Source organism: Topomyia yanbarensis, chromosome 3 (genome assembly GCF_030247195.1).
Source record: "Topomyia yanbarensis strain Yona2022 chromosome 3, ASM3024719v1, whole genome shotgun sequence".
Classification (NCBI taxonomy): Eukaryota; Metazoa; Arthropoda; class Insecta; order Diptera; family Culicidae; genus Topomyia; species Topomyia yanbarensis.
In genome coordinates this window covers 414,510,562-414,537,212 of record NC_080672.1, presented here as the reverse complement: position 1 = coordinate 414,537,212, position 26,651 = coordinate 414,510,562, and the positions used below count along the sequence as shown (strand labels likewise).

At 37.3% G+C, this 26,651-nt stretch overlaps 1 protein-coding gene across 18 annotated transcripts in view; it reads right to left on the bottom strand.

Annotated features, from left to right (window-relative positions):
• Nucleotides 1-26,651, bottom strand: part of LOC131691248 (sorbin and SH3 domain-containing protein 1) — a 410,190-nt gene that overhangs the window by 250,400 nt on the left and 133,139 nt on the right. For 4 of the 18 annotated variants that reach the window (XM_058977505.1, XM_058977506.1, XM_058977502.1 and 1 more), the window contains one exon: nucleotides 23,065-23,118. In XM_058977505.1, coding sequence (XP_058833488.1) covers nucleotides 23,065-23,118 — 54 coding nt within the window. Of the gene's footprint in view, nucleotides 1-610; nucleotides 3,846-23,064; nucleotides 23,119-26,651 lie in introns of those variants that run through there. The other 14 variants (XM_058977496.1, XM_058977490.1, XM_058977499.1 and 11 more) reach the window with 7 other exon arrangements.

Genomic DNA, 26,651 nt, shown 5'->3' with positions numbered 1-26,651 from the left:
TTGTGTCCATCATTTCCGTATACGGTGAAGATAAAAATCATAGCATGCTAAGTTTATTCATCACAACACTCGATAGGTAGAAAATTGCGTAAATCCGATGAATGAATTAGAATTGAGTCCTTATATTAAGTAAAATGACTGCATACGAGGAGACTTACAGCACTTAGCACCTCACTTATATTTCTGAAAGAACAAATACCCAAAAATGTCCAGTGTTAGAAGCTGTTCGGAGTATTGAACGAAGAGGGTTAGATTTGCTGCAAAATTTTAATAGTTTTCACACGTAATCAACCATGCGCCTCCATCGGGCAGTCTCAGTACAAAAAAGATCATCCTAGCTCTAACAACAAAATTTTTCTCTATTTTAATATATATTAAATAACAACATCCTGTCAATAGTTTACGGTACACAATAAAATCCTGGTTGCGGGATAGGGACAATCAAACAAATAAACAAACAAGCACACAACAAAAGACTAGTATCACTTCCGTCCAAACAGCAAACGAAAAACACTCCAAGCAACGATTCCGATTGCGCTGGCCAGCACCAACATGGACGGTAGTCGGCAGCGGACTTCGCCTTTATCGGGCTCAGCCTTCAGTAACTCACCGGCCTTCGGTAGCTCCGGAGCTGGCGGCGTCGGCGGCGGCGCTGGTTGCTGTTTCTCTCGACGCTTCTCCGCCTCCTTTTCCTCCCGTTCCGCCGCCTGCTGCCGTTTACGTATTTCAGCAAACTCGGCAAACTCCGCTTCGATGTGTTTCGCAATCGGTTTCCGGCTGGCGACCGGGGTTCCCGGGATGCTGTTCGGGGCGCTGCTATCGTAATCGCTATCCCCGCCGGGAATCGTGAATTTTCGGCGGCGTTCTTTTACCTTCCGAAGGAATTCATCGCCGAGGTCCGGGTCTTCTGAACTAACGGCGCTTGCCGGTGGCACCGGTGGTAGTGCGATCGGCTCAGTTCCGTTTGAATAGTCACTTGGTTTTGATATTTTCACAACTTTGTGCAACCGACGGGCTTCCCGTTCCTCCATTCGCTGCTGCCATTCGTTGTACATTTGATCGTTGGAGGATTTTGCCACAGCAGGTGGTTTCTGTCGGGGAGGCGCCGGTCGTTCAACGGCAAAATCATTCTGCTTGGACACGTAATAGGTGAGGTTGTCGGCTGGTGGCTGCATGACGGCCATTTTATCAAGTTCCTCCCCGAAACGAGCCGCCTCGAGTTCGAGTTTGCGAAATTCCTCCTGCAGCTCGGCGTCCTTAATGCGACTTAGCTCGTTACGCAGGTCAAGCACCAGTGCCGCTTTTTGTTCCGGTGATGGTTCTTTGCCAGCCGTGCACTCGTCCGTCCGGCTTCCTCTGCGTCGCAAAACCACCTCTCCCCCACCGCTAGCACTGAAAACAGTCTCTTCCCTCAACACGCGATGATCTTGAACGATTTCATAATTTAACTGTTCACTTTTTACCGTGCGTTCTATTTTTGTCCCCACCGCACTGTGACGGCCGTTTGGTTCGGCTGTTGCTGCTAGTTTTCGCTCGGCAAAAGTGGGACGATTTTCCACACTGGCCTCCGAAGGCGGCGGCAACGGCGCCGCCGGTTGATGTTTCAAAATTTTCAACAGAACACTTGACTCATCGGCACTGGCAGCGGCCACGTTTCCTACTACTGCATCGACACTATCTTCCGCACTATTCTGATCAGCATCTGCAGGATCAATTTCACCAATATCACCGCCACTAGAAATTTGAGCATTCTCACAGCCCGGTAGGCCTTCTTCGTGCACTTCCCGACCCAGATTAGTCACCACTGCGGATGGCGGCCCGTTGTGAGCAGGCACCGTCGCCGTCGACGCCGCAGTCGTCGAAACAGCAGGTGGCGGTGGCAGCGGAATCGAGACCAAAGGTCGCGATACTTTTTCGCCCTCTTGTTCTACCATCCCGTCGGATTGGACCACGGAATCCCCGATCATCGATTGATGAGTCACACAACACTCGATTGAACTCGTACTCGTGTCAACGTCGTCTTCGCCGTCGTCGTCCTGTTCGTTGTCGGTACAACCTTTCACCTCACTGACATTTCGCTGGTGCCGCGTCACGACGCTAGCACGATCAACACCCGCGAGTAGACTGCTCCGGCCAACGTCGTCGTCGTCTCGATCCGATTCCGTGCGATCGTTTTCGTGACACTCACCGTCATCATCATCATCATCATCATCATCACCGTCATCATCATTATTTTGCGTAGCTGCGTTCGCCTCGCACGGCGACTGCGTGAAAGTTTCGCTTGTTTTGCTCACGCGGTTACTCTCCCCGTACCCGTTGTTATCCTCTTCACTTAAAACGTCCTCATCCTCCATTTTTCCGTCCTCTTCATTTGGTTTGAGAGAAAAAATCACCGGCGCCGAACTGGGATCGATGTTTGCGCACTGCATTGCAAACGGTTCATTATCATTGCCATTATCAAGCTGCGGAATCGATTGTGACTGCGCTGGCGGCGTGCTAAGCTCATCACGAGCGTCTTCGATGGCGTCACTCTCCGACTGCTGGTCGTTGTTGTTTATCTCATCCTCGGCACGATCATAGGAGGCGTCGTAGTCGTCGTCATCATCATCGTTGTTGTTGCTGCTGGAAACCAAGTAGGCAGGTTGATCGAAGGCAGCCACATCCGTCAGATCGGCCAGACTGCTTGAATTCGAACCGAGATCGATGATCTCAACTTCGAGGATTTCTTCCGGGACGGTTTCGGTTTTGCAGATGCTTCGATACTCGTCCATCGTAGAGGTGTCTTGAATTTTGGCGTCCACCAGGACACATACCGTCTGCTCCTGTTTGCCTTGAAGATAGTTTTCGGGGGGAAGTTTTCTGGATGTGGCCTTCTTAAAACGGGGTGGTTTCGGTCGTGGGAAGCACAGATCTGGTTTCGGGGATGGTGGGCGATTTTCCGAATCACTTACGTCACTGGTTTCCTCTGTGATGATGTCCAGCGGACGGAGAAGGTGCGAACTGCTGCCCGGACTAGGACTGTGATGCCTGCTCGTGCTTTGACCGGTATCTTCGGAACAGTCCGGTGGTACTTCGACGATTGTCAGCATCGGTTGAATGCGGGAGGTAGAGGGTCGCTTCGGGATGACTGGGGGCGATTCCACGCGATATTCTTCACCGTCCTTATCCATGGTTCCGGCGAGACTAGCTTCTTCGTCGTCACTTTTTGGTCGACTACTTACGCATGACGAGCATTTCATTGCTGTCGCCCCGAATCGAAGATTTCCGTTTTAATCAATGTGCAAATCGTCTCAGCCAGCTGCCCACTTGTCGCAGTAGGCAAACGGGGCACCTCCATTCGCAATTGATACGCGAACACTAATTGAAAATAGCGACTGAGAATGGCGCAGCGTGCGCGTGAGTTAGAGTGAGCGAGCGAGAGAATTTGACGTGCCGCGGCTAAATTACGAAAACATATGTGTGCAATATAAATTGTATGTACCTCACCGGACCGGGGCGCAAATAAAACAAAACAATGTTCTCTAGCCGCTTGACACACACTAACACCAGTCAGAACCCGAACCAGAGTGTATGCGCAATTTGCCTACTTATTCCGAGTCCCTATCCGGTCACTTTGCGCACTGCCGACGAAGTAACGCAGTAGCCATTGCATTGCCATGATTTTTGACAGCTTGTTTACACTCCGTCGGCGGCATGCTGCCACCACAAAAGAACTGTCAAAAAGTCACTTTTTAAACACACAAAAAACACTTTCACTTTCGACGACCCTTCGGCGACTAGAATCACGACGCAACTGCAGTTATCTAGTGAAATTTCGCAGATTTTCGGGCCGCACATCTACCGTTTCGAGTTTGTATTTTCCTCTCGCTCGCTCTTACTGCGGGCCCTCCGAGTTTACTCCGCGCACTTTATGAGCATCGTCGCGTTTTGATTAGTGAAGCACGATTTGCCACTTGAAAAAAAAAAACAACATATAGTCCTCTCGAAGCTGCCGTGTGCAGCCACCGTCCAGGTCTTCTGGGTCGCGAGAACAAAAAACAGACGTCCGCACTTCAACTCCGAAGCTCTTTCCGGCCTCGTAAATACTGTGTGCAGCTCCGAATTAATTCGTATTTTCACCCCCTCTTGCTAATAATGTGGAGGAAAAATGAGGAAAAAAAGAAGCACTCGCTGCCACACCTTTCCTGAGGGATCCAATTTCTTGCTTCGCTGGCCACCGTTGTCGCTATCTTACAGATAAGATTTTGCCTTTGTTTGAACTCTGCGCTATCGTAAATAGCTTCACGCACACACCAATGCCATCATATCGACCTAGATAAGTAACCGAAAACGTTGTCAACCTAATCAAACTAACTCCAAAGCGACAGTCTTGACCGCAACTGTCTACCGTATGAAACTTCAAATCAGTCAAACCACGTGACCATCGAATACACAAAAATCGAACAGCAATCAATTGAAGTGAGCCACCCCTCGACGCAGGTCTAAACATAGGCGTACCCCCAATCTATTCTTCCCCCTATTTTGGTGGGTCGGTCGGAACCGGCCAAATGTCCACTATCAGATTACACTTTCAGTCTCAGTCGGCGGTGAAATGTGTGTTTGACATTCGAATTTCATTCTGGTCGCACCGTGCATTGTTTTCGTGGTGCCACCGCAAATAAAGTATCAATTTCTTTCACCCAAGTAGTGCCAGTAGTGTAGCCAACAAGCCAGTCAGAATAATTCAATGTCTGTTCAAGTTCAAGAGCCGATCAAAGTACATGGCGAACGCACCATTATGTATTGTCAGAGACTAGAGCGCAGCGGTGCGGTGCGATGCGGCGCGTGCCCCTTCGAAGGAACGAAGGAAGAAGGCGAATGAATGGTGGTCGGTCCGAAAACGGTATCACCAAGACCAACGCGTGCCGTGATTTCGTTTGTTGTCTTTTCTTTTAATTTGTTTTCCTTATAAATCGAACGACAAGGTTAGGGCTTCCCTTCGGCTTGTCGCGTTGGTACTAGGGAGTGAACTATAGCCAAAGCTCTGATTGAGGTTAGCTGTAATGTGGGGCGGAATAGGCAGGACAGATTCGATTATTATCGTTTGACGGGGCCGGTGTTCTGTTCTGTAAAAAAGAGAACTGACGCTTTTGTGTATTGTAGAAATAATTATATGAAAATATCTTTTATTATTATTTCCATAAGCGTAAAAAAATCTGTTCATAAATTCATGAACAAAAGATCATGATTTCGTGAACTGAACAATTTACCAAAATCGTAACCAAATTCCTGAAATTGTGAATAATAAACCTCATATTCATGAAACTATTTGTGTTTCTAAAAACCTAGTATATAGCCTAGCCCAAATATATACATGGCGTTACATTCGAATGTTTGGTTGGGTTACTCTTGTTGTTCCCTAGACATGTTTAGTTTTTGTTATGATTCTTGTTCATAATTTGGGAATACACAGCACAGACAGTCAAACGATATTCATGATTTCAGGAGCTTATTCGCGATTTTTGTGATTTCTCAACACGTTACCGTGCTATTTTATTCATGAGTTTACTATCGGATTTTTCTGCCAGACTGGCGGAATTTAAATCACAGACTAACAGACATAACACTATGAGAGAATTCCCTAAAAAACATCGATCCGACAATTTTCCCAGAACACTAGCTCCACCTTTTATTCACAGTCCCAATCACTCATTTACTGGTGGGTTACCCCTCAGGTTTGGGAACAATTTTTCACTAGTGGTCTATCCCCATATACTTGTTCATATGTCAGTGGCGCCATAATTTCAAATGTGGCCACAGTCCCAACTACAAATATATTTAAAATGACCGTTAAAGCAGGCGAAGCTTTGTTTTTGAGTGTTATGTCTGTTAGTCTGTGTTTAAATCATATCTCGTAGATCGTTCTCTGTCTGTGAAATTAGGAAGTAACGTGTCATATAGCTTCATCAACTTGTCGGGTGTACCTCAAGGGATCAATCTCGGACCGTTGCTTTTTTCTTTATTCTTCAACGACGTCTGCTATGTTATACCCTCAGGGTGCAAACTCATATATGCTGATGATCTCAAACTCTTTCTCATTATGCGGTAAATAGAGGACTGCATCGAACTTCAGCGACATCTAGATGCTTTCTGTAACTGGTGTAATCGCAACTTGTTGGCTCTCAGTGTGTCCAAATGCTCTATAATATCTTTCGCGCGCAGAAAAAATCCAATTCTCTGGAGCTACAACATCGCCGGCCAATTGCTAGAGAGAGTGTCAGTTATAAGAGACCTTGGTGTACTCCTGGACTCGCAACTGACATTCAGAAACCATTACTCTCACGTTATAGCACAGGGAACCAGAAACCTTGGCTTCATAATAAGAATCGCCAACGAGTTTACTGATCCATATTGTCTGCGGGCATTGTATTTTTCACTTGTTCGGTCAGTCCTGGAAGCTTCCGCAGCCATTTGGTGTCCTTATACGAGCATTTGGACTTACAAAATTGAAGCAGTACAAGCAAGATTCCTCCGCTTTGCTCTTAGAACTTTGCCGTGGCGTAACCCAACAGAGCTACCCTCCATACATTGATCGCTGTCGTCTGCTCGATATGGAAACTCTGGCAAAAAGGCGAAATCATTCAGAGCGGTATTTGTTGGAAAAATATTGACTGGCCAAATGGATGCCCCAGATATTCTCTCACAAATTAACATTGTACGTTAAGAAGAAACCTTAGATCACGTAATTTTTTAAGACTAGACATTCAGCGCACCGAGTACGGTCAGAACGAACCCATAACCCGAGCAAATACTCATGGGTTCAAACACCACATAGCCCCTTGAAAAGACCTTAAACATGGTCCGTGCCAAAATTCACAACCATCAAGACACCATAAAATGGTCTCAGTAACCCATAAACATACCAACATATGGTATTTTATATGGGATCTACCGGACCATGGTGATGGTGTTTTCATGGGTTGAACCCATTTTAAACACCCATGTCAAACCCCATGAGCATGGGGGTATTATGGGCTTTTCGTTTACTCGGGAAGGGCGATGTGTAATGTTTTCAATAGTGTGTATGACCATTTCGATTTTTATGTGTCTAGTGATGTTTTCAAGAATAGACTTAGGAGATTGACTTAGCTTATAAGATTATGTGAAAATATTTCTGTAATGTTATTGCAATGCTGTATACCTTATATGTAATTTTGTTAATTTGTAATATCAGATCATTGTAATTGTAGAAAAAACGTGCGAAAAGATTATGGGTTTTTACGCGCATTCGAGGTCTGCTTCTGAAGTGAATCTTGAAATGGGCTTTTCCCATTCAACAACATTAAATTTCATGTAGACCAACATGGGTCAGATGAAAAATGGAAATAAATAAATAAATAAATAAATGAATATATAAATAAATAAATAAATAAATAAATAAATAAATAAATAAATAAATAAATAAATAAATAAATAAATAAATAAATAAATAAATAAATAAATAAATAAATAAATAAATAAATAAATAAATAAATAAATAAATAAATAAATAAATAAATAAATAAATAAATAAATAAATAAATAAATAAATAAATAAATAAATAAATAAATAAATAAATAAATGAATAAATAAATAAAAAAATAAATAAATAAATTTACGTTCATGATTTCAGGATCATAGCCGCGCATTTCGTAATTTCTATTCACGTTATCGTCATATTTTAGTCATGAATAGAGTGATTCATGTTCATGATCTCAGGATCTTAGTTACGATTTTTGATATTTCTATCACGAGGAATGTGATATATGTTCATGATTCCAGGAACTTTGTCATGATTTTCGTGATTTCGATTTACGTTGTTGTGATATCTTAGTCACGAGTAGAGATTTATGTTTCTTTATGTTCCTGATTTCAGGATCTTAGTTACGATTTTTGACATTTTTGTCACGAATATTGTGGTTTATGTTCATGATTTCAAGATCTTAGTCACGATTTTCGTAATTTCTGTTTACGTTATCCTGATATTTTATTATAAAGCTTACTTATCAATTGGACAGGTGGTGTAAGGTAACTCATGTTCAAGATATCAGCAGTTTTATTCTGTGAACTATATCACCAACTCGATTTGTGGTGCTCAACGCAGTTTTCGTTTTCTGTTAAGACATCACACTGAACCTTATCAAATGAATAACGATGTTCGAGGCCCTAATAGTTTTCTTATATCGACTGCTCGTACCTATTACTGGCCGTTAGCAGCTGAACATTTCATGAAAAAGTGCATGGAACAAAAATGATTCCACGAATATTACCCCAAATTTTGTTACCAGTATAAGGAATATATTTTAAATATTACAAGCACACAAAATATTTCGTAAATCAAGTACTATGAACCATAAACTAGTTCACGAATCCATGAATAATATTTCATAATTTTATTAACTATATGACGACGAGCATGAATTGTCGAACGTATACTAGAAATCATGAACCAATTCACGAATACATGAATAATATTTTATGATTTCGTGAACTATTTCACGATCACGAATGGTAAGTCGTGACTATTATGTTAGGTATTATGAAACAGTTCACGAATACATTAGCAATATTTGATGATTATGTGAACTATTTCACGATCACGAATGGCAAGTTACTAGGATTCATTAACCCTCAAAAAGGCAACCGGGTCTCAGAGGCCCGGCACGTAACAATTTTTTAGTTGCAAAAAAATGTGTATGCAGTATAAGCTTGGGCATGGAAATTTTGATAAGTAGCTTTGAAATCTATAACAATAGCGACCGATGGGAAGGCTGCACCTTTCATTTGAGACTAAATTTGTACAAATCGGTCCAGCCACCTCAGAGAAAAATCGGTGAGATTGTTTGCCACATACATACATCCATACATACACACACACATACAGACATTTTACGATCTCGACGAACTGAGTGGAATGGTATAAGAGATTTGGCCCTGCGGGTCTCGGTTAAAAAGTCGAAATTTCGACCGATTGCATAACCTTCTTTATGAGAACGGCAAAAAGGAGCTTGAATTTAGACAGGCCTGAGAGGCCCGGCTTGCCCTTTAATGTTAGGATGCCTTCACAAGCGTTAACCAGTTCACGTATACATGAAAAATATTGCATGAATTTTGTGATTTATTTCACGGGCACCCGTGGTCCGTCGTGACTATTGTACTAGGAATCATGAACCAGTTCACGAATACATGAAAAATATTGCATGATTTTGTGAACTATTTTACGAGTACGAATATTGGATCGTGACAAATATATTAGGAATCATGAATTAGTTCACGAAGATTATAGGGATTCATGAATAAAATTCCGAAATCCGTGAACTAGTTCACGAGAAAACATCCAGAATGTTTTGATTTTGTGAACTAATGTTCCTAAATCTATGAACAACATCATGAGTTAAACCTTTGTTGTGAACTAGTTAACGTACAGAAAATCGATTTGGTAGTGACATGGCGGAAACCGTGACTGAAGTTTTCAAAACAAAGACAAATATTTTGTCTACACGTTTTTGGCTACACAGTGCAGGGAAAACTTGAAGAACACATACCAACGTCTCCATGTTGTCTCGCATGTGATCGCTGCTAAAATGATGAAAAGTTTATATAACTCATTCGAACAGTCACCCATCATGTGTCGCTATGGCCTATGGTGTAAGTAGGCGTTTTAACGAATACATGTTTGTCGGTTCGGGTTCAGATGCTACCCGTTGCTTTTTTTCTAGTAAGGCTTAGTTCCCAACACATACATACAAACAGAATAAAACAGCGGGAAAGTGGTACAAAGCAGAAGTCGTCAATGTCGATATTGAAATACCGGCGCGGCGGCGGGGAGCCAAACGATATTATCTCACTCATCATTAGTGTGAAGTGTATATATGCCATTTTACTACTCAGCGAGTTGTAAAGAGGTATTTTATCGAATAGATGTTTGTCGGCTCTAATCTAGGAATCTGATGGTCGGATATTTTTTACTAGCAGTTTCAGGTCATGAGCTATTTATAGCAGCGGAGAAAAGAATTGAACCAAACAAAATGCAGTGCAACACAGCAGCACCGACGAGATTGCGTGTGATGGATGGATGGGCGGGGGTAATGTAAGGTATAAGGTGAAGAAGAAAGGGAATCTTTTGTGAGATTCGTAAGCAGCAATTTGATACGAAACCAAATATTGACAAAGGTTCGTTGTGTGTGTTATCGATTTTTTTTCGTGAGCGTTGCATTCATCTCGAACTAGTTCACGAATCCATAAATAATATTTCATAATTTTATGAACTATTTGAAGAGCTCGAATTGTCAGACATATACTAGGGATCATGAACCAATTCACGAATACATGAATAATATTTTACGATTTCGTGAACTATTTCACGATCACGAAAGGTAAGTCGTGACTGTTATGTTAGGTATCATGAATCAATTTACGAATACATGAACAATATTTCATAATTTTGTGAACTATTTCACCAGCATGAATGGATAATGGATCGTGACTAACATATTAGAAATCATGAATTAGTTTACGAGGAATTAAGAGATTCATGAATAAAATTCCGAGTTTCGTGAACTAGTTCACGAAAAAATATCCAGAATGTTTTGATTTTGTGAACTAATGTTCCTAAATCTATGAACAACATCATGAGTAAAGCTTTGGTTTTATGAATAATATTCATAAGGTTGTGAACTAGTTAGTTCACGTACAGAAAATCGATTTAGTAGTGATATGGCGGAAACCGTGACTGAAGTTCACAAAACAAAAACAAATGTTTCCACTGATAACAGCGTTATGCGGGCGTTACTGAAGGGAAAATGAACATAATTATAAAACACATGATTTTTGTTCATGACCCGGTATTCGTAACGATTTTGGGAACAATTTTTTTCCGTGTAGTAACGAAATGTCACAGTGAACTCAAATATCAAATTTCATCGATTTACCACAATATTTGCACTCGCTCACTTCAATTGAAGTTCTTATTAAGGGGTTATATACAAAGTTGGAACTCAAAAAATCGAAAACAAAATTATTGAATATTCCGAAAGTACATGCTTTTGAAAATATTTGTGCGAAATTTCATCCAGATCGGAGCACCAGATTTCAAACTACAGCCGTTCGCAGCGCACTGATTCTTCCGCGAATGTAGTTAACACAAAACTTTAAACGCAATTATCTTGGAACTAAGTTTTTGGAAAAGTACCGTTGCGGTGAACGTGATAAAAAAAAAAAAACTATACATCCGATCTTCATCAAACTTTTTTTGAATTGTTTGTATTTATATTCTAGTGTACATGAACGGTTCCTTTTTCATCCAAAAATTTTCGATCCTTTGCAATGAATTTTTGTTTAAAATTTTGCGCAACAAAAAACTCAACCAAAGTGGCCTTCGGCATTGGAGGTTTTATTTCGTTGAATTTCAAGTTAGCGTTTAAAAGTCAAAAATAACTTTGCAAAAATAGCTTGCTAACTCACACAAAGAATTATTTGACGTAATAAAAACGATACGTTATGAAAATGTGTATTAGATTAATATTGTACGTTCTACTTCCATGTTTCGCTTTAATTACATTTCCACTTTAAATTCGAGTTAAAACGATTTAGGCTTCAAAATGATCAATGAAAGCATTGCTAGCTTTTTCTTTACTAAATTGCAGTAATAATATCGTTCGTATTTCGTTGAAATAAAGCTACACGACTCAATACTCTCTACCCATAAAAATCTCAGTTTGACTTGCTAATGAGCTTGACATAAGACAATACTATCAAATAATGCATTTTGACAGCAATTAGAATAAGAACCTTGGGTCACATTATGCAACCAAGCCGAAACGATTTTTCCGTGCCATTTTCATACAAAGTAAACCCTTCGTTTCGTCATGCATCCGATTCAGTTTCTTCCCAAACATTTTTTTCTCAATGAAGTCGGTCTTAATTAAACACACCACGCATTATCAAAATGCCATTATTTTAAAACCCCACCGTTGCACAGAGGAGTAACTAGAACAAATTCCTGGCCAATAACCAAGATATTTTTTTTTTTCGATTTTTAGTTTCGTTATATTTTTTTACGTACCATAAAATTAGGAGCATGTCAAAAATTGTTAAAGAATTTTTGCATGGAAGCAAAATGGTGATATTTTAGGGTTTTTATTTAATAATTTTCATTATATATCCAGCAATTTCAACTAAAAATAGTGGTGTCACCGTGCATTGCACCAACTTTCAAAAATATGTTTTTTAAACATTTTATTCCAAACTTGTTATATTAATCGCCGAGATCTGGAAAAGTTTCTGAAGCTAATCAAAAAACATAAGAACTCTTCCGGACTTGCCCGATCCAAAAATTCCAAGCGATTTGAAAATATTGAAATTTTTATTAATTTGAGGTACACCGAAATACTGTGGGGCCAAATACTATGTTTGGAAAAATGTATCCTTATGAAAAACTACACAGTCCTCCCTTCTCCTCACTCTTTTTCACTGATCATTTGTGTATACAACTAGAAAAACAAATGTATTTACAAAGACCTCGTCGAAATTACTAGTATTCGAAAGAATATAGAAAATTGACCTGCAAACTCCTGCCCTCATCGATTCAGTAAATTTCCTACCTACCATGAATCGCAAACAAGCTGCACACGCCCTGTACAAAGTTGAACTCATTCCAAACTAAAACCAACCGAGTCCATCGTGTTTACATTGCATGCACGGGTTGAACCCATCGCATTTTTCACACACTAGTTCTTGCATGCAGATTTTAAACTCTGAGAGCAGAGTGCAGAGCGCAGGACGAATTTTACTTGCAGCAAGACAGCAAGTTCATTGAACCCGAAAAAATTGCACTCGGTTGAACTGAGTGCGGGTTTATGACAGCACAGTATGTTCTAGAATGTTTCAGGTACAGTGGACGGGCATAGCGTTGTTGGTAACTCGATTGCCTTGTACGCAGCTCACCGGAGTTCGATTCCCAAGCCCGCAACCCGAAAAGAGGCGAATGACCCTAAGGTTATGGAATGGAATACGCAACATAAAATTGTAATATTATGGAATGGAATAATACGGTAAAGTCGTTGCATTCATCTGGCGGTAAAATCGGTCTGCCACGAAATTGACTCCAAAGGTTCCCTGATTTACTTAAGTTATGTACGGAATTTATTAAAACCCATTATTGCCCAACCTACTATATATAGTAGGTGCTAAGAAGAACTCCTATTACTAAAACAATAACGAAGACCAGGCATTATCAATGAGTTAATATTGTTCATATACTCTTGCAGAATACGTTTAGAGAAGTTAGAGTGGTTAAATTGGTGTTTATGTTTTGTTTTCAATCAATTTCTCCTTAAGGGTTTACACATTTTTGTCAGGATGAAAAAAATCGAATTTTTGCAAATTAGATATTCTGAAACTACATACGTTGTGGAAAATTTTCTCAAAATTTCATTAAGATCGGAATACTACATTTTGAGTTACAACTATTCAAAGACCGCTACCCATCGACCACTAGTAGACGGCGCGTAGTGTTTGAAAACTCGATTATCTCGGAGTTGTATTTTGTTGAATTTACGATCACGATATCTCAAGAACCAATTAATCGATCAATCTGAAATTTTCACTGGTTGTTCCTTATTATATCAGCTACTGTAAGTACAGAAAGAATTATATTGGAATGACCACATCATTTTTTTCCGATCGGAAAACTCAATTTATGATGCGCGTGAAAAATAAGTTGGGCAATAATGGGTTAAGGGGCGTTCATATACCTCGTGGACAAAAAAAACCTTCGTTGTTACTCACCACAATAAACATGTTTAGAAATGTTTTCTAATTAAATAGTAACAGAAGATGAAACATATCTTTGACCTATAATTGTTTTTGAAACTATTCAATATTTCGAGGCAGTCGAGGGAGTTCATGGTAATGTACAACATGGTATGTATGCTTGGTACAACATGCCGACGACTGTGGTTACATGGTCATGACATTATAAAAATGTCTGATCTTTCAATTGGTCGTTTGTTTGAAAAAGCTCAAGAGGTTCTAAATAATGAAGATCGAAGATATAGAAAAGATCACTCGAGGTAATCATCACGTGCATTAACGAACGAAGATATTTTCATTGGATTAATAATAGCTTCTGACCCTATAATTTCCACTTTGAGACGTGAGCGAAAAATTAATATATCTACAAGAAGTATAGAATTTACTGACTTCCATTATACCATTGACACACATGTGATTTCCGTACTATGATTCTCATACCACGTTGTACTCGTACAGCGGCATTGTGACACACATGTTTTGTTACCGCTGTATTACATTTTTCAGCTCGCAAATTTTCTATCGAACAGGGAGCACAATTCCAAACATTCTGAATAGGGTAAACACTCCCTACCTCATCTTAATTTCTGATGAAAACTCTAAATAAGGGAAAACAACAAAACTGTTTCACAGTATAATCCATTTATATAGTAAATTTATTTATTACAGTTTTATTAATGTTTCAGCAATCGTCAAATTTGTCGAACATGCGATGCAAGTTATGTAAAAATATAACTCTCGATATTTTTTTTCCGATTTCTTATCTTGAAATTAATGGTGAGACAAAATTCTTTATTACTACTAGCCTTATTATCTCATGACACACCAACACTTTTCACCAAATTATAATTTATTGTATTATAATAACTTTGAATTATAATATTTCTTCACACTGAACGATTACTGACTGAATGTTAAACTCGGCATAAATTTCGAAAAACCTGAAGTGAAAGAGAAATGGACATTTTTCCTAAACTTGGATTTGGTTTCTCCCGAGTATTTCTAACCAAAAATTCAAATTATTTACCATCTGACACTCCACATCCAACGGAAAAAATATTTTCTATCAACTAGAAGTGGAGTGATAGGAATTTTAATTATCCTGATCTGTATCATTTTGAGCCAAAATATTTTTTTATAGTGAAACAAAACTGAAGAGCTCCCAACTACATAAATTATTTGTATTTAATTTGAATTTCTTGAAGTCTTTAAATTGAAAAATTTGTTATTCCTTCAAAAATAATTATTTTACTAAAATGAACAACATTGTAAAATGTTAAAAAGTAGCTGATATATGATCTTTCTCTAGGATCGAAATGAAAACGTAAGGTTTTACGTAAACTCCGGATCGTATAGTATTAAACAAAGAAATTTTCAAAATATTGTGAATAGGACGGAATTACCTGAATTCTGTACCAAACATTTGAGGATATGTATAGAAGTTATTCCGAAAATGCGCTCGAAGAGAATTTTCTAGAAATAACAAGTAGTCCTTATTTTATACAGGTATACCTCGCTTATGTGCGTATTTTGTATAAGTTGAGCTTCTGCAGTCTTAACTGAACATCTGTGCAACCCAGAGTAGTTCTGCAAACTCCAGCAAAGTATCCCGAACTTTTTATTAGAAAATCGACGATGAAAAGATTCTTTTTTGAACATTGATATTTTAATTTATTTCCAACACTGTAAAGGGTAATATTTGTAAAGGATGTTTGCGATCTTCAAATCACCATTTAAAAAAAATTGTTTGAAAATTGCCATTTGTATACCAAAATATATTATAAAAAATAAAATGGAGGAAATTAATTCTTCTGTCTGATAATTTTTTGTTAAAATTTTCAGAAAGCAAGAAAGATTAGTGAAAAACGTAAATACGAAATAAAACTATGTTATGAGTATTTTAACACGGTCCTAAAATTCAGGAAACTTTAATGGCATTATGAAGAAGTTATCACTAAACAAGTATTTTGAACAATTTTAAGTATAATTTGAAATTTCATAGCATTTTCTGATACAAAGTGAATTTGTATATCACTTGCATATCACTGAAGTTCCCGGTCATGTCGCCATGGAACGTGTTGTCCAGTGGATATGAGAGCTTTCTTTTTTAATTGGTTTAATTGAAGGCATGGACATAGTCTGCTGATACCAAAGATAGAAACTTCCGGAAGTGACCGATTCAGGATCGTGCGAACGTGGGAGTTGTTAGGTTCACGCTTGAGAATTTATAAGCGGTAAGACGATCACCTGATCATCGGGATGTTATCATGTTTCAGAGATCGCGCTTGTAGGTGCCGTGGATGGTCGCGAAGTGCTCAAGCATTTGTACGTTAAATGGTTTGTCACGTGATCCTTCCTCAGAACTAAATAAGAAAATAAAAAAGTAATAATGGAATATTTGTAATGACATAAACTCTTTTCAATGGGATTCTTGATTAATAAAACGCTTGTAATCCACCTAATAGTGTAATGAGACATTTTTTATAACTTTTATCTCTCTCTTCGGATATTATATCGATTGAGAACATTTAGAACTTGATGCTTCGTAATGTTTTTGATAACGCGTACTACATGGGATATAGGCAGGAATCAGAGAATCGCTCAAATCAGCATAGGACAACATCAGTGCTAGAATTCTCAAAAGCTAAACCAAATCAATGCTAAAGCGAAAAAATGGCCTAATGGCGAATTATTGCTAATTGTTAATAATATATCTAAATTTTTCAATCAATGCAATGTGTAGGGAACGAGAACAAATTTTTTTTTGAATCGATTTGAAGTTCATACTCTCAATAGCGTTTACTCAAATTTCCAACGTGACTGAGAACTAAGCACTGAAATTGCAGCTCTTGATATCACACTACCTCTGAAGTGCACGGGAGCAGAGTTCAAACTTTACTTTGATATCTACTTTTTCTAAAAGTGACTTCCTATTAATATCTTCGATTTGAATTAATGTTAATCATAATGTCAAAGAACAAATAAAACAACTCTCGAAACCCATTAGGAGAAATCATCATCATTACTGAAATTTTCTTCACGAAACTTTTTAATAACCTTCCATCACTTGCGTTAGCGCACTTGGTGCACGCTGCTATGAAAATCTATTAAAAATTTTCAAATGCTTTCACAAACTTTGTAAGGAAAAGATTTTTGATAAGCTTTTGTAATATTGTGTACGAAAAAAGGTTCGCCCAAGTGAAATTTTTTGCATCGCTAAGTGATCAAGTTCCATCCAGACAACTTGGAATTGTTCAGTGGTTATTTCTAGCGGTTGGAGGTAGAAAAATGAAATACGAAATTCGTTTTATCGAAATAATGTATAGCGTATTTAAATGGATTGTTACTATATTGAATAATAAATAGGCGTCAAAGGGTAATCCACAAACAACAAGCCATACCTTTTAAAGTATTCAAAATAGATATTTGAAGTCTTCAGTAAAGTTATTCGCGAAAGTAAGAGCACAGATAACAGACGTTTAGGCTCGATTTGAATCGTGTGTAAATACCCGCTACTGAGATTCCGAATAAATCAGACGTCTGAAACACGCTTGGCAAACGTTTGTAGATGGCGCAGTGATCGATACAATGCAGTTAGAGTGCAGCTGTCAAACACGTATAGCAAACAGTTGCGCAGATGGCAATAGTGAAACACGGATTTCCAACGTTTATCAATTTGAAAGTTTACACAGGTTTTTGAAAAAAATTTGTTCTAGCCTAAATGTCTGTTATCTGTGGTAAGAGCTACAAATTTGCTGAAAGTATCATTTCAATACAATTACTTCCCAGAAAATTTATGAAAATATCTCACTTTTAGGGAGATTAATCAGCAAATCAGTAAATTCTCCGAAGATATTATTGACCTAAAATTAGCCATTTTGGCAATAATAATGGATTGCATGTGTTTGGACTTATTTCTGGCTGTGGAAAATGATAAAAATCTTTTGAAAGTAGTCCGATTTCATCAATCTATAGCTTGTTCGAAAGGTATTCGTATAAGCTGACTAAATATATATGAAATGTTTATTTCTGTCGTCAATTTTGGTAGATGTTTTTAAAAAAAATTGTAAACAACACCATTTTTGCACATTCAAACATTCATATCTTGGAAACTGAACATCAGAATCAAAAACTATTTAACAGCGTTCTGGGTAATAGGCCTGTTGCATTGAACCGCGGCTTTTCCAATTCGACAATCTTTTTTTAAAAGGATTATAAAATTTCTGAAAGATAGTTTAAGGCTATTTAAATATTGGAAGTAATGGTTACATTTCTTACGTTTAGTGCCTTTTTAACCTCTTTTGATATCGGTTCGGTTCTTGCTCCACGTTTATAGCAACTGTAATTTAGGTTAGGTTTTCATACAATATTCCGAATCTCAGTTACTTAATTTAATATTACCTCTATTGCGGTTGAATCTACTGTGTATTCAAATTATACCCACAGTAAGCGTAGGTCATTAGTTTTAGCATAAGTTTATATAAATTATAGTTATTAAATTCACGTGTTTATACCTTAGTTTCATCAGATAATTATAAGTAATACCGTTACTGTTTAAACTTCGCTTGTAGTGTATAATTTAAATTTAAGTTAAATAGTTCTTGTAGCATTAAGGTAAGTAAGTAATTCACCGATAGTATGTAAAAAACTTGTAGATGTTTAATTTTATATTGAGAGAATATATTCCGCTTCCTAACTAGATTTGTTCATCAAGGAATTTTTTTTTAAAGTAACTCTTTTTCCGTGAAAGTGCCCAACTTGAATTGTTGACGGTAGATGGGGAATATAATCACCCACCTTGGAACAAAATTTCATCCAAATCAAAGATAGGGTTTTTTCTAGTAAATCGACTTTAAGTTTTTAAAATCGATTTTTTCCAGTGTAGGAGTCAATGAGAATTTTTTCAATATTTTTATTTAGAAATTTGACTAATTTTGTGAAAATCACTCCTAGAACACTTTTTTGTAGGATTTGTCATTTTTAGACTATAGCCATTTGAAAAAAAAATGGTAAAAACAGTTTGATCCCTTTCAAAAGACAGTCTAGAACATTTTTGGAAAACCAAAGTATGCAAAGTGGCTTTTTGTGACAAAGTCTTCATGTACAGAAAGTTTCATTAAAATTTGAGAGGGTGCTGTCAACTCCGAATAAGATTTAGCGCGAAATTCGTCCATAAAGAACGTAATTGCATTTGTTCAAGATGGTGCCAGTATCGATCAGCATATAAGGGACCATGCATAAATGACGTAGCATTTTGGGGGGTAGGGGGGGTATACTAAATTTGTGACGAAGTGTGACGAGGGGAGGGTAGGGTCAGAAGTTGCGCGACGTAGCATTAAGATTTTTTACGGAAATTAAAACCCATTGATTAGAAAAAATAATTTAATGTTCCTCCATTCTTAAGAGAAATAAATTTAAATTCACACAAGTTACTTTTCATGAAATTTTTAATGTGGTAAGTTTGCGTGTATGCGTATTTAACTTGCTACATTAGTTAGCTAATCTTGCTAACTAGTAGACTTAGTTTGTTAGCTGAATTAAGTTTTCTTTTCGGATTTAACCAAATAAAATTTAGTAATTTTGTTGAATGTATGCTTCCTAGAATCATGGGCAGCTGCAACATCGTGAACTGAGAGATCTTTTGTTCATGTTCCATGACATATAAAACTTAAAACAAAATTATTAACGCAATATTAGTTATGAAATGGGCTTATTTTGCTCGCAATTTGCTATTAAAATGAAAATGTAGATAAAAGCCGTCAAACATTTTGTAAATACATGGATTTAAAAGAATTGTAAAACATATTTAATTTTTTTTCATCCCCCGGTCGCGTAGGGAAGGGGGGGGGTTGTTAGAAATGCTACCTTATTTACAAAGGAGAGGTTTGAGTTTTGTGACAAAATGCTACGAGGGGGGAGGGAGGGGTCAAAAACGCCGAAAAAAAGCTACGTCATTTGTGTATGGCCCCTAAACAACTCAAGGTTCTGCTCGAAGCATTACGTGCTCATGTGAAAGGAAAGTGCTTGTCATCAATGAAAGCGGGACAGATATTTCGCGTGAGTTAACAATATCACATTTTAAGGTGTTGTTGAAGTAGATAACTGAAAAAACATGATCGAAAAAGAGAAGGAAAAGGAATCCAAAAAAATGATCCAAGGCGCAAACGTGGTCGTCGCACGTGAGCCGGGCTGCACAACTTCCATCCCACACTCTGGCGACGACGAGGACACCGAAAAAGTCATTCGTAAGTACGAAATCAGAAGCAACTGCTGAAAAAACATGTTCTTTCAACATTTCCTTCCGCGGTTTCATGATTTTTCACATCATTTGCCACTTTCTTATTTTCTTACCTGACTGACATAAATGGATTGCATTTGTCATTTGCGTTATTAATTTTTTAAATAATCTGTAGTATTCATACTCTTCAAATAAAAGTCGAACCGCAGATTTTCTAGGCGTATATATAGTTTTATTTCACCTCGAATATAGTGAACTATCGTACCCTCACAGTTAAAAAACATCGAAAAAAGTGTCTCCGGATTGGATGCAGCTTGAAAAATATTTAACCACGAATAAATTATTATTGCCGTAATGATGCCAGGTGTGAAACCTTTCCAGGAATGCTTGTTACTGAAATGATATACTATAATGTACAAAAGTTTTGATCAATTTGCTTTACGCAAAGTTCTAAAAAAAAACGCAAGAAAAAGTGTTTTTTTCACGCTGAAACCCTTCCCCCTTAAGAATCGCCAGCAACTTCTACAAAGCAAAATGTAGTGCAACCAGCTTCATAGGGCTCCACCAACTTACCTGTCCCGCCAACTAGCTTTTGTATATGAATGATAAATTATATATGGGAGAATCTCCGCGGCTTAAGAAATATGGTGGGATATGGCCCGATATTTTCAGCCTGAAAAATCGGAACATATATGATGTTTGTTGAGCCATCAATAAACACTTTGAAATCCAACCATCAGTGCTTTATCACATTAATTTTAAAAAATATGCGATCTTTTGAAAACATCATATGTTGATTTCAAAAGCCTTTGTAAAATCGGGCTAATAGCCGACAAATCTGGGTTCGAAAAAATGGACAGCGGACAAAATCAGGTGCTATATCCACTATAGTATTATTTCACAAAAGTTATCGGAACGGAATATTTTTAAAAAATACTCTGGAACTTTGAAAACTTTTATTTATTTCTCAATAGCGCACGTAGCTGCAAAATTTTGCTTGAAAACCAAAATTTTTCTTTATAAACTCTGGTCTTAAATTTGATTATTAGACCAACAATCGATGCATACATATATAATTCCACTTTAAAAAATGTAAAGTGGACGATATGGGTTTCACTTATGAAAACAGTTTGACAAAAAACAATCTATAGGTCAAACATAAATGCATGTACCATAGAAATTTTTTCACCATATAATGCATATTTTGCAAGACGAAACTTTTTTCATTCAATTAACCGGATAATTCGATTATCAAAAACGACATCTTTCTGAACTTAACGAGTAATCGAATCTGGCCGGAACTATTTATGCGTGATCAGTTCATAACACGAAGAAAACTTGTTTCAAAACAATATTCTTCAAATGTCAAATTAATGGAAAGTAAAAGCTCTAGAGTTCACCACTGCCTGGAAATAGCGCTATGGTACCGAAATCAATGTTGTATCATGATGCTTGCGTGATACCATCGTGATTCTGGGTGTCACACATATGATTTCATGGTGTAAAGTGATTTTGGTATCACATGTGTGTCACAAGTATTACTGTTCATTGCAAAATAAACTAATATAATTAAATAAAGCCTAAGCAATATGGTAGGAAAGTTCTTATTTTTGTAGTGGAACCACCGTAATCAATCCAAAACCATTTTTATGAAATCTTATATGCCGAAATGAAATCCAGAGTACTAAAATTACCTAATTTTGATAAATTTAGAGATTTTGGTCAACTTTTGTTCTAAGTGGCATTACTGTGCATCGGTAGCTAGTATAAACAAAAATATCGGCTCGAACGCGGACTCTAGTCTGTATTATATGTAATCAATTTTTCGAAACATTCGGATAATCCAGTTCCCCTTAATTTTGGAGATGGGAATATTGGATTTCAAGAGTAAATCATTTGCTTTAACTTTCTGGCCAAAGAACGGTAAAAACAGAAATTAGGTAAGCTCACTTAAATTAATTTACATTAATCTCTAATCGTGATTCTGGTTTGGAACCTGAATTATTTGCATCCATTGTATTAGTGTTCGCGCTTATGTATTGACAACACGTGCACCTCATTAATATGCGATAACGAACATCACTGGAATACGTCTACAAAGGAACTATGTGATCATCAGTAGTCGAAATGAGTGACGTGATCGATTCTGTTGCGTTGAATTAATCTTAGTTTGTATCGGGCACAAATTTTTCTGAAATATTTGAATATTTACTCAATAATTTTTGGATACAGATTTTTTCATTGCCGATTTGTCTTTCGCAGGTTTCTAAAGCATTTTGTAAATATTTCCATATTTTTACAGATATCCTGTTGTATTTCCTAAATATGTTTTCAATTAAAAGCTACACAGATGGTAAGATGATCCGATTGATTCAAACACAGATTCCAGTACTGGAATTTGTAGTCCGATTCTAAAAAGGAGAAAAAACTTGAAACACTAGTTTCAATTCAATCACATCGTACCAAAGGACAACTACTAGGCCAGTGTTTTTCAACCTGGGGTGAATAAGGCCAAGTAAGTTTCAAATTGTTATCCTTATATTTCCATCGAATTATTGACACTATAATATTGAGACAATAATTCGATGGAAATATTCGTATAACAAGTTGAAATTTTCTCGGCATAATTCACCATCTGGGGGTGAATTTTCCCCGGTTGAAAAATTCTGTACTAAACGAAAGCGATTCTGCCTTCATGCATTCACTGATTGAACCATGCGTTCTTGCTCCAGCATATTGTTACCCATTACTTTGTCATGTACGCGCACCGGATTTTCATAGTCGGTGCTACAGTCATTCAAACTTGGATGTAATAGTTCTATCCATCGTTTTACTGTAGTGCTATAAAAACGATAATGCAAAAATGTGCCTCCATAGAGGCAATGTCCAACAGCAGTATGCGCTCTATCATAGTTATAAACTCTTTTATCCCAATTTTGAATATATTTTGAAAAAACAGGCCAAGTAGTCACTAAAATCTGCAAGTTTTACTTACCACTATCGTCGTAAACGCTTTCTCGCTGAGAGTTGTTCTCTGTTGGCGTGAGTTCTGAAATGAACAAAAAAATGTAACATTAATTATTTCATTGGATACAACTCAGTTATCTTTCACTTTTCACTGCAACCATTATTACACACCAAATGAAAAATGTGTAATCTAATAAATCAATTCAGTTTCCGACCAAATTGAAAGCTAAACTAATTTAATTATAATTTTATTTACTGTTTGTTCATTTGCATAGTTTAAACGCAGTGTCGAGCGGGGACAACATTCGTTATTTGATCACGAATTGAATCACTCGACCAACGATGAACCATTCGCTTTTCTGCCGAAAGAATCCGACTGGTTAAAATTGTAAATAATATAATTTGTAATTTATCTTCGCTGAAATTATTTGGACATGTCATGGCCCAATAAAAAAAATGTGATTCCTCCGAACGAATTAATGTATAATCATCATCGCGCCGCCAAGCCGGAACGAACCCCGAAAGCAACCGCATAAATTGTATTTACAAAATTAATTAATATAATCACTATCCGATCAGCTATTGCAACAATTTGAATTACGCACATTTTTAAACCGTCTCGCCACTGACAGCTTCTCGTTAGCTCATTCATTTATTCGTCCATCCGTTTATTCACTCACAAATCGGCACACGTTCACATTGTCAACTAAAAAAATAAAAACATTCGTTTTTATGATGACTTTTCTGTGCCTGCCCTGGCCTGGCCTACTCTGATTCGGGTAAGACCCCTGCTGCTGATGGCAACCAGATTGGATTCGTTTATTCGGTTTGGTACATTTTCATCCCGGGCAAAATTCAATTAAAACGCATTCATTCGATTAAGTTGTCGAACGGAACAGTAAAGGCGGGTGGAGCATGTGGTTTCCGGGGAAACAGATAAATAAATCAAAATGTGTTCGATTAAATTATGAATACGTTGGCGGCGTAACTTTTTCTGTGATTGAAGTGTAGTTTTATTTCGCATGGAAATAGGGTGTACGATTTCCACGAATGCTACAAGTCATTTCAATTCGTTTAATGGCATTTTAGTTTTTGACATTGCCTCTCAAATTTAATTAGTTAAAATACCAAACTGATATCAATTTCGCGAATCTATTCTAGTATTTACTAACGCGTTTATTTTCAAATAGTTTTCCCATTAATTGTTTGATATAAACTTTTCCTCTTCCTTGTCAAACTAATCCGATTCCTCGCCACAATCCGTGAGCTATGCGACCAAATAAACGATAATGACGATAATATTTTAATGAGGTGTAATAAACTCCCGGCACCACAACAGCACGCCCTATAACTCAACCCGCATTTGAACGAAACCGTACGTTCACCTCCGCAAATTGCAGACCAATTTTTTGGTCACATTAAGCAAACTAATTACGGTGGTGTCCCCAACTTAAAATTCTAATCCTACACAGCAGCACATGTCCCCAATTTACGTGATCCCGGTGTGGCCACTACTCGGAAGGGCCCGGTTTCGGCTACGATGTCACAAACTTTGGTCACGTAAAATAAATAATTAGAAATTTGGTTGCAATTTGTTGCTGCGAGGGTTTTTGTGCCCCTGTCGGGTGGACGCGGTCCCCCACTCACTGAACAAGTTCTGGACTGTTCTATTGATTTCAAATAGCTGTTTGTATGGTCTGTTTTTTCTGATATTTAGCAATTATAATCGAGTTAATTAACATTACATTAGCTATTTTACATTGGGCAGACGACCCAGTCCAAAAAGATATGACCCAGCGAAGGTCATCTGAAATGAGGTCGATGGAGAGTAAGATAAATTTATTATCCTAAACGATTTTTGCAGAACGAAATTGATTGTAATCCAGAATTTTCACTGACTCAATATGAAGGCTTTGAAAGTTCCAACTACATACTTCAGTAGACTTTCGTATTTCAGTCCCATTGGGGTAATTACTCCATCAATTTTAACTGTTATTGCAGGTACGTAGGCACGATACTGCTGCGTAAAATTTTCATAGCGATTTTTGCAGTAGGAGATTTTAAATCAACTTGTCATGTGAACAAGGAGCTAAACAAATCTTAAAAAACTAACTTACAAACTATAAAATGTCTATGCTATGTCACGAATGCATATTCAAGAAATTGATGCGTATTTGTTGTATCATTTACTTTTATTTAATTTAGTTTAATGACTACATTTGCTAGGTATCTCAACTTTTATCCTTATATATACTTTGATTTAATATTACCAATGGCTACTTTTTATGAACTCTTATTCCATTCCTTGTTTAATTTAGAATGTACTGTTGAGTTCATCGAATTCAACTGAGTAAAACCCTTTTTAATTAGTAGTGTGTATATTATAGTTCTAATTTTTCTATCTATCATACATCCTCGTCATATAATAAGTGGAATTTCTTAGACAATGACTTTAAAAAGTTTTTAGTTTTATATACATGCTTATTAGTTTTATATACATGGTATATTGATTTTAATGTTATGTAGATCACGACTGGGATGTTATGTTGGAAATTTTGAAGTCGGCTGTCTCAGTCTTTCAAAAAATCAAAACAAGGATTTCTTACTATCCGACGATTCGGCCTTTTGGTGATGACCTTTCTCAAGGGAAATAAAGTTATTAATCTTTATTTCCCTTGAGAAAGGCCATTACCAAAAGGCCGAAACGTCGGGTAGTAAGAAACCCTTGTTTTGGGTTTTTAAAAGACTGAGACAGCTGGCTTCAAAATCTCTATTGATTTTAATTTAAATGGAAAAATAAAATTGAATATTTTCCAAAATCACCTTCTTAAAATAAAAATAATTTCATGTTAATTCTATTAAAATATTTCCAACCGAGTATTTAATGGCTAGTTCAGTGAAAATAGTATTTTCCATGTAAATCCAAAACATATATTTTATGCATGGTTTCTTTGAACAAATTTTAACAATTCGTATTTTACACCAAGATTTTAAAAGCTGAATATTTGCTTGGAAACACTCGCAATCAGCAACTCACTATGATTGTCAAGTTCAATTAATCGGGGCACATCGCAAAGCTACGGTACTCGAAACTAGGAGCTATGCACAAATAATTAACTGAGCTGAAAACGTTTAACTAAGTACAAATCAAATCGAACGATGCGGAGTCCAACTGGGACACCAAATATATGTCCCGATAGCAAGGATTCTTAATTATAGAAAATATGGAACGTTTTCACCGACAACCAGAACTCACTATTTCACTAAAGAAGCGCGACAAAATTAATTTTTTTGATGGGAGCAAATGTTGTTTGCGTGCGAAGTCGATGATTAATACGATCTTCGGAACGGGATGGACGAATAGATGATGGAAATCGATGTCTGACGCCATTCCAAAATTAAAAATAATGACTTCCCTTTAAGCAATATTATCAATAACCCTAACTATATGGGTATTTTCGGAACAGGATGCACGAATAGATGGCATATGTTGATGTTTGGCACCATTTAATATTTGGTGACTTTTCCACAACTGGTGACATTTCCACAACTGCAGGTCATTTTGGGTTTCTAAACGGTGTCAAGCATCGACTTGCGGACTCCAGTTAATACTCA